The 9850-nt window shown below is 38.0% G+C and overlaps 1 protein-coding gene and 1 pseudogene across 1 annotated transcript; both read left to right on the top strand.

The window, feature by feature from the left end:
- The first annotated feature begins 5600 nt into the window (after positions 1 to 5600).
- Positions 5601 to 6536, top strand: LOC123831437 (olfactory receptor 1013-like). The gene has a single exon (XM_045858315.1). It carries the CDS (start codon positions 5601 to 5603, stop codon positions 6534 to 6536), a length of 936 nt encoding a protein of 311 aa, XP_045714271.1.
- Positions 6537 to 8549: 2013 nt separating this feature from the next.
- LOC123831436 lies at positions 8550 to 9487 on the top strand (annotated as a pseudogene).
- Positions 9488 to 9850: the final 363 nt, after the last annotated feature.

Genomic DNA, 9850 nt, shown 5'->3' with positions numbered 1-9850 from the left:
TCTGGGTGGTACTGATCATAGGCCTCCATTGATGTTATTTCTTGGTATATTTGTTCTTTTAAACTCCCTCACTATACTTCCCTGGCAATCTCTAGAGACTGTCTTGTAGCAATTAGCACAGTCGCTGGACACCTCAGAGGTGTCCATGTGCCCCACAACTCCCTGAGCAGTCTCTGCACTCCCCAGCTGGGTTATGTTCCATGTGACTCGCTCTTGGACCTGGAAGCAAAGAGGTGTGTTGAGGGTAGGGATGGAAAAGATACTGACATCTCTGAACTTCCTTCACTTTCTGGAATCCACAATGCTTTTCCTTAACTCAGAACTCTGCCCTTCCTAGAACCTACAGACCGTCCTTAGTATCCTCCCAGCCACCTGCCACCTCCAGCTTTATCACCTCCTTTGATTGTTGAACTTTTATTATTACCGTTCAGTTTTCAGGCCAAATATGACCTCCTCATAATCTTTTCTAAGATCCCACTCTATATAAGGCGATGTTATACAATCGCTGACACCTTATTGTTACTCCACACACTAGCTATAATTTATAAATATACATTTATATTATTATTTGATCACCTCTCTTATGAAGTCATAAGTTGCACAATGGCTGGCTTTATATCTTTATTTCTCACCATTTTATTTTCATTTTTGCTTTTGCTTTTTAATTTTCCATTGATATTTATTAAAATGTTATATGCTATTTCATGTAATCTTCATAACAACTTTATGAAGAAGACAAGTTATTTCCATTTTATAGATGGGAAAACTGAGGCTTGGTGAGTTTAAGTGAACTGCTGTTGGCCACATGACCAGAGAGCTGTAGAGCTGGGATTCACTTTTAGGTGATTTCTGTCCTAGATTTGCCTCTTACTATTACAAAGCTCATCTAATATCTTACCTTGTCTCACAGTTGTTTCTCCCTCAATATTTAGCACAATGCTGGATACCTAAGAGTTGCTTGATAATGGAGATCACGTGGAGGGTTATCATTAAGGAAAGGGAGGAGAAGGGGAGAATGGGGGGGAAAGGTACAGGGAATAAGAAGCATAATTGGTAGGCATAAAATAGATGGGGGAGGTTAAGGATAGTATAGGAAATAGAGAAATCTAAGAACTTATAAGTACAACCCATGGACATGAACTAAGGTGGGGGGAATCCTGGAGGGTGGGGAGTACATGGTGGATGGGGGAAAATGGGGAGAAAAATTGGGGCAACTGTAATAGCATAATCAATAAAATATACTTAAAAAATTGCTTGATAAAATATATCTTGAATGAATAAATATAATGATGGTTGGATGTGGAAATAAAAGTTTGCCCTAATCACATGACTTTGGTTCTGTCTCTCAATTTCATGGTTTGTAAATGGGTTCATTTTATTAAGTGATAGTTGGCATGTTTCAGAACTAAAATTCTATGGTCTTTTCATTATCATTATTACTATAAACTGCAAATAATTCTTGAGCACCTGCTGTTTGAAGACTGTTCTGTTGGGCATTCTTTTCTGCCAACTTCTCTTTTATCTCAAATATGTGAATGAAACTCACAAAGCAAAGGAGCTTTAGAGGTTAATTGCATCAATGATATTACTGATGAATAATCTCTGCCTACTTCATTCCAGAAAGACAACTGAACTTTCTAATTTGTCACTTGGCACCAGAATAACACATGAAGGCACTTTTTTTGTTTTTGCATCATATCCCAAAGGGGTGCTCAGGCTTATATTTTTTCCCAGCACAGTTAGCATTGGAAAGAGGATTTCTTTAGGTGAGTAGAAGGCACTTTTTATTCTAAGGTAATGTGAGGAATTGTGGACTTGAGTTGAAATTCAAATGAAGTGGCAATTTGTGTTAGTAAGTATAATATTTAATTAACCAGGGGTAAAAGGTGGTCATAATCTGAGCAAAACACAAAGCAATTTTGTGAAAGAGAATAACATTTTCTTTCCTCTAATTATATTTGATGAGGAGAGCTGAAATGTCTTTTCTTTAGGCCTTATTGTCTCTTTCAGTGAAACAGAAAGTTAGATGTGCACTGGATGAGCATTTTTATTTTTTGAAACCCTCTGCAGCTGTGTGTGACCCACCATCATCTCCTGTGGTATCTTACGGGGCATTCATTGGCCTTTAGAGTAGGCCATTATATAGAAAACTTGAAATGTTAATACTTTCACGACTAAAAAGTGTTTCTTTTTCTATCTAGGCAGTGCATGGGGTAGTAGCTCCTTAAGAGGAGAGCAATTATATATATCATAGAGATAAAGCCACATCTTTGGAGATTATACTGTACAATTATAATTAATATCTAACAGGAGGATTATGTGATTAGTGTAGCAAACTGAGTGATAGGGACTGCTGGTGCCTGGAGAGGGCTGAGAGGTCACTAAGCGATCACTTCCTTTTGGGTGATCATTCTCAGAGCCGTCTACCTCTTAAAGAGGCCTCCTGGTGAAGGGAGGTGAGTGAAGACAGAGGGGAGAGAATTTGGTGGGAGATGATGTCTGAGCATCTCTTGACTCTAACAAGGCATTCGGCCAGCTCTAAGTCTATGAATTAATGGCAAGCAAAGGTGGCTCAAAAATCCCCTCTTTTATGTCTATGTGTATAATACTACAGTTCAATATATTGTACCTTAAATTTCCCTCATTCTCTTTACAAGGAAACTGGGGGGAAATGATTTCAAAGTTAGTAACAAGAATGGTAATGCATTGCCAAATTTTTTTGGACAGTAGCTTGCCTTTTGGATGTTACTAACTGCATATTTGGGTTGCTAGAAAGTTTCCAGTTATTTTTGGCATGCACAAAACAGTGGATAGAACTCGTTGGGGTGCTACAGGGTTTATCCTTGTCTCATTTTATATCCAGGTCTTGCTTTTCCTTTTCACATTTTATGATACTTACCTGTGTCTTATGACTCATACTAAGCCACCTACAAACTTTTTTTATTTGTAAAAGCATTGACATATACATATATGTACTCCTATATGCATATTCACATGTTTATTTTATATTTTGATTACTGTAGAAGAACACGAGAGAGACTAGGGAAGAAATATCTGGCAATTTTTAAACCCAATTGTAATTTTGCAAACAAGCCCTGCTGTTTTTCAAATTTCTGCAGGAGGACACACCAGCTCTGGGGACCCGTGGCTTAGGTATAATTGTAAATCTTTGTGAGGTACAGCAAACAACAAATCTGAAGGACAGATTACAGATGTGAGGAAATCATAGAGAATGCACCTCACAGTTCCCACTTTTAGTTTTCAAAGTTCTTTTTCACATCTGTGAGCTTTGAAAGTCCCACTGAAGTAAGAAAAGTAGATGAGAAAATAGAATTTGGAGATTATGTTTATTTAAAATTGGCAGTAGCCAACTGAAACCAGAACCCAGTTCTCTTGATTCTTGCTCTTAAGCTGCTTCCAAAAATAGGTTTTGGCCCTGGCTGGTGTGGCTTAGTGGACTGAGTGTTGGCCTGTGAACCAAAGGGTCGCCAGTTTGATTCCCAGTCAGGGTACACGCCTGGGTTGCGGGCAAGGTCCTCAGTAGGGGGCACACAAGAAGCAACCACACATTGATGTTTATTTCCCTTTCTTTCTCCTCCCCTTCCCCTCTGTCTAAAAATAAATATATGAAATCTTAAAAAAAAAAGAAATAGGCTTTATTAAAAATGACCTTAGCAGTCAACAGCCATGAAATACTAAGGGAATAAAAATGGCACTTATTCTAATCCTCTTTTGCTTATTATTAAGAATTTCTACTTAGATGATGACTATAGCATTAATATTTATTTCAGTTTAAAAATTATAGATTCTTACCATTAAATAGATACAATTCTGAGAGAGGATTAAACATTATTTTCTAGCCCAATTTTAAGTCCATAGCTGAGGATATGACTAAGATTAAGTTTTTTTCTCCCAGCAGAAACTACTTTTAAAGCCTTGGATTGAATAGCAGAAATATGATGATCCCCTGACGATTCAGAGCCCTGACAATCATAACTCAGCCATTTTCGATTGTGGCACAGTGTCGTGTGTACTGGGTTGTAACCCAGATGAGCAGAGATGGCGTGTCTCTCATCGCTGCCAACACTCCAGCTGCTGCTTCTGCCTCTGAAGTCAAGAAGACTGGTAGAGGTCAAGTTCCAGAACTTCCTATATTAAGAGGTCATCACAGATTTGGTGGCTTCAAACAACAAACATTTATTCTCTCATAGTTCTGGATGCCAGAACTTCAAACTTGATATCACTTAGACAAAAGCAAGGTATTGGCAGGGCCACACTCCACCCAGAGATTCTAGTAGGGAATCCACCCCACGCTTCTGGCTTCTTCTGGCTGTTGGCATCTTTTGTGGTTGTTTCACTTTACTCTCTGCTTCTGTGGTCCCACTGCCTCCTCTTGTGGCTGTAGTCAGATCTCCCTGTGCCTCCCTCATGTAAGGATATTTGTGATTGTATTGAGGGCTCACTCTGACAATCCACCCATCTCAAGATTCTCAATATAATAGCCCTTGCTCCACATAAAGTAACACTTGTAGATTTCAGGATATCTTTATGGTTATTATTCAGCCTATCGTGTTCCCCCAAATCATTCAATTTGGCTAGCTTAGTTGTCTGTTTGTTTATTTTGTTTTTTTTTACTCTTGATTCTATAGGACAGCAATTTTCAACCTTTTTGATTTCATGGTACACATAAAGTAATTACTAAAATTCTGTGCCACACCAAAAATATATTTTTTCCTGACAAAAATTAGATATAATTTTGATTCATTCACACCATATGGCTATTATGTTGTTTGCTGTTAGTTTTTTTATTTGGCAATTTAAGGGAAAAGAGGTCAGTCCCTTTGATTAAATAGTTCATGTTTTAACAATTCTTGTGGCACACCAGTTGAAAATTGCTGCTATAGGAAATTAAATATGTTGTGAATAAATTATCAATTGGTTTATCTTTTCACTTCCTTTTACAGTATATTTGAGGGTCAGACAGGTAGCTATGGTCTCAAATTCCTATTATCTAAGGAAATCTATTCTTTTATTCAAGTTACACACTTTCTACTTTATAAAAACCTGTGTTCTTGATTTTGTGGATAAAATATAACCATGTTCAAAGAATTCACAAGAAAAAGAACTTCTAAGGATACTCCAAAATATTGTTAGCATAATAAAAGTGTTCTTCTTTATGTAATTCTCTGGAAAAAGACAAAAGGAATCAGAGACCAGAAGAGAAATTAGCATTTCCTTTCTAATTCCCCCTTTTATATCTTCCATGTGGTCCCCAATCACACTAAGTGAGAAGCAGAAGACAAGATATACAAATCATCCTCTCTAATAAGGAGGAAAAATAGATTAAAAAGATAAAGTGACTAACACTATGCTGTTTTCTTAATAACTGATCTCTCAAACCAGCATAGAACAAATTTTCAGTCATCCAACAAAAATGATATCCAGTTCAGCATAAACATGTCTCACAATGAACAACATATGTATCAGTTGGGTTTTTCAATGATCTAAAATGCCCAGTGACAAGGGAGCTTGTATATATTTTAAATCATGCCATATTTCTTAAACTATTTGCAGAGAGAGACCATAGAAACTCAGAATCAATGGATGAGAAAAATTTCACCCAAGTGAAGGAGTTCATACTTTTAGGGTTCACAGCTGACTTATGGTTACAGAGTGTTCTCTTTTTCATCTTCCTCGCCATTTATCTCTTCAGTCTCTTGGGGAACATCACCCTGATTTCTCTGATCTGTGCTGATTCTCGGCTCCACACACCCATGTATTTCTTCATTGGAAACCTTTCCTTCCTGGATCTTTGGTATTCCTCTGTCTATACTCCCAAAATCCTTATGACCTGCATCTCTGAAGACAAAAGCATCTCCTTTGCGGGCTGTCTGGCTCAGTTCTTCTTCTCAGCTGGATTGGCCTGTAGTGAATGTTACCTGTTGGCTGCCATGGCCTATGACCGCTATGTGGCCATCTCCAACCCCCTGCTTTATTCCCAGGCAATGTCCTCAAGGTTATGTACCAGTCTTGTTGCAGCTTCGTATCTTGGTGGCTTTCTTAACTCAACCATCATTACCAGCAAGACATTTACCCTGACCTTCTGTGGGAACAATATAATTGATGATTTTTTCTGTGATCTTCCTCCCCTTGTAAAGTTGGCCTGTGATGTGAAGGAGAGCTACAAGGCTGCCGTCTATTTCTTACTTACCTCCAATGTCATTACTCCCATCATGCTTATTCTCGCCTCCTATCTCTTCATCATCACCGCCATCTTGAGGATCCGCTCTACCCAAGGTCGTCTCAAGGCTTTCTCCACTTGTGCCTCTCACCTGACAGCTGTCACCTTGTACTATGGTTCAATTCTCTTCATTTACTCTCGACCAAGTACGAGTTATGCCCTGCAAAGGGATAAAGTGGTGTCAGTGTTTTATACTGTGGTGATTCCAATGTTGAATCCTTTGATCTACAGCTTAAGAAATAAAGATGTTAAAGATGCTCTGAGAAAAATGGTAGACAGAACAAAGTGTTTCTAAATGAAAATACTTGGTAAACAATGGCTGTATTTTATTTTACAGGTTATTTCCATGTTATCATTATCAGCTATATGCTCAAAAATGAAATGGACAAGCAAACAAACTAGCATCATTGGATAATGTGGAAACACTAGCCTGCATTTTTGTCTTTTGAATGTGTTTTTAAAATAAGTGATGCATTTGGAAGAACTGTTATGTCTGTTGGCTTGGAAGTTTTAGTCTCTTAATCGTTAAATACCTAACATTTAAAAATTAAGATTTCTTGCTTCCTAATAGGCAGGGTCTATATACCTTGAGGTAGAAAACTTGTGCTAAGTGAAATAAGCCAGGCAGTGAAACACAAATCCCACAGGATTTCACCTGTAAGTGGAACATAATCAACACAACAAACAAGCAAAATAGAACCAGAGACATAGAAACAAAGAACAAACTGACAATGACCAGATGGGAGGGTGATAACAGGGGAAAGAAGGGAAAGGGGCAAGTCAAGTCATGAATAGAGGACTCATAGGCATGGACACCGGGGTAGGGATTGACTGTGGGAGTGGGGGAGGTGGAGGTTGGGTGGGGCAGGGGTGAGCAACAGGGAAAAAGTTGGGACAACTCTAATAGAACAACAATAAAAAAAAACCTTGCATTTGCATTCTAATTGCAAACTGATCTGGTTTAGCTCAAACTAAATATTTTCAACAGTGAACTAAATCACAGCTCTCTTTTGGTTTAGCTTTCTCCCACTGCCTTTTCAGCTAAGAGAAAATCAGCTGGCTAGTGGAGCATCAGCCCTAATTCTGCATTTTTAACTTAATGCCTCCCTTTAGTTTCTCTCTGAGAGCTTTGGAGCTTCAAGATGTGAACATTAAAGGATTTATGGTTTTTCAATGAACCTCTGACACCAACAATTGGGGTCTTTCTAATGATCAGCATCCATTATATCAAAAACTTTCTCAACTATGTATATAAATCTAACATCAACAAGTGAATGTGGGGAACATAATTAAAAAAATTTAAAACTCTTTTTAATAAGTAAAGAAACCCAAGTTGTCAGAGGGTTATGGCATTGCCTTAGCTAGCAGAATAAGAAAGAAACAATTCACCTGTAAAAGACAAACATGGCTTAACAGTTGAAAACATACTCTTTATAAAGACATTTCTGGTTGGAATACCAGCTCCATTGTTGACCAGCTCTGTGATCTTGAAATTGTCTCTTTTTAAAAAGATTTCATTTATTTATGTTTAGAGAGAAGGGAAGAGAAGAAGAAAGAGAGGGAGAGAAATATCAATGTGTGGTTGCATCTCACATGCCCCCTACTGGGGACCTTGCCTGCCACCCAAACATGTGCACTGACTGGGAATTGAACAGGCGACTTTTCAGTTCAGCCTGCCCTCAGTCCACTGAGCTATACCAGCCAGGGCTTGAAAGTGTCTCTTGAACTCCATGAGGATCATCATAATACTTACCTTATAAAATTGCGTAAAGGATTTAGTGAGTTGAAATTAAAACTTAGAATACTAACTGACACACAGTGGTATATATGTACATATATATTTCTATTTGTATTAATTGTAGCAGAAGTAGTATGTACATTGGTATTTGTATAACCATCAGCACAATGCATGATACATAAATTCTCAATGATATACAAAGGGTACTGAAAATTTTTTGTGTGCTCTTTATGAACCAAACATTGGGCTGGGTGTTTTCATGAATCTTCTTTACCCAATCAGACAACCTGCCAGTTGCTTCATTTTTCTTGTCTGGTGAGACTGAGGGACTTGTCTTGCATTAAGCAATTAAGTGAAAGCCTTCATTTTATAATCATATTGTAACACCCGTTCCTGTGTTCCTCCAAAGCCACAGACTGAAGTTCTGTTATACTAGATAGTCATGGATAAATGTCTGTAAGACTCACAGTAATTGTTGACTTAACTGATACCTTTGTTTATTTCTTTCAATAGAAAAATCAGTAAACAATTTTTCCCCCAAATCATCATCAGGATTTCTTCTTTGTGGACATGGAAGTAGGAAATTATACCATGCTGCCTGAGTTCATTTTGGTAGGGTTTTCAGCAAACCCCTGGTGGCAGCTGATTTTATTTGTAATATTTCTGACATTCTATTTGATAACCTTGTCAGGGAACATGACCCTGGTTACCTTAATTCATATTGCTCCTGCTTGCACATACCTGTGTACTTTTTCATTGACAATTTGTCTTTTTTTGACTTTTGTTACATCTCTGTGTATGTTCTCAATATCCTGGCCAATTGTATCTCAGAAGATAAACACATTCCCTTGGCTGTATGTGGAGCCCAACTGTTCTTCTCCTGTGTTGTAGCCTATGCTGAGTTCTAGTTCCTAGCAGCCATGGTGTATGACTGCCACAAGGCCATCTATAACCCACCCCTGCATTCAGGTACTATGTCCAGCTCTCTGTGTACTGGCCTTGTTGCTGGCTCTCACATAGGAGGGTTCAAGAATGCAACAGCCCATATTGCCAACACTTTCTGCCTTAGTTTTTGTGGTAAAAATATCATGGACCATTTCTTCTGTGATGTACCACCATTGATAAAAATGTCTTGTACAGAAACCCAGGGCTATGAAAAAGTCCTCCTGGGTGTGGTGGGCTTCACCATTCTCTCTGGCATTCTTGCCATCCTGATTTCCTGTTTCAACATCCTTCTGGCTATTCTGAGAAAATGCTCAGCCTGTGGAAGGTGCAAGGCCTTCTCCATCCATGCTTCTCACCTCATCTCAGTCATGTTCTTCTATGGATCTTTGCTTTTCATGTATTCAAGGCCAAACTCCACCCACTCTCTGGAGAAAGACAAAGTGGCTGCCTTGTTCTACAATGTGGTCAGCTCATTGCTGAACCTTATCATCTGTAGCCTGAGAAACAAAGATGTCAACGAGGCCTTCTGGAAAGCCACGTAGACCATAAGGACACAGAGATGAATGTTATCTTTTTGAAAAATGCTCTCATTGCATTTGTCAGAGTACTGGCTTATAGATAGACATGTTGGTAAACATTGCAATATTTCAAATAAATATGTTATACTCAAAACAATAAAACATGATCAAACCACTATTAATTGTTTATATTATTTTGTTGTGATTGAACTATTTTAAACTTATAATATTGGGTAGTTTAATATTCCACAATATTTTATTTCTGAATTAATTGATTTAGGATAAGGCCTAGACATTGATATTAAAACCAAACAAACTACAACAACCAACTACAGTGCATTTAAGATTAAGTGATATCATTATGAGGCATTATTTAGCTAATCTGGCTCTTTGTATATTGAAAGGACT

The sequence above is a fragment of the Phyllostomus hastatus genome, unplaced genomic scaffold (genome assembly GCF_019186645.2).
Source record: "Phyllostomus hastatus isolate PE091 unplaced genomic scaffold, TTU_PhHast_1.1 phas_scaffold_177, whole genome shotgun sequence".
Lineage (NCBI taxonomy): Eukaryota > Metazoa > Chordata > Mammalia > Chiroptera > Phyllostomidae > Phyllostomus > Phyllostomus hastatus.
The sequence above is the reverse complement of the archived record's forward strand: the minus strand, read 5'-3'. Positions and strand labels throughout refer to the sequence as shown.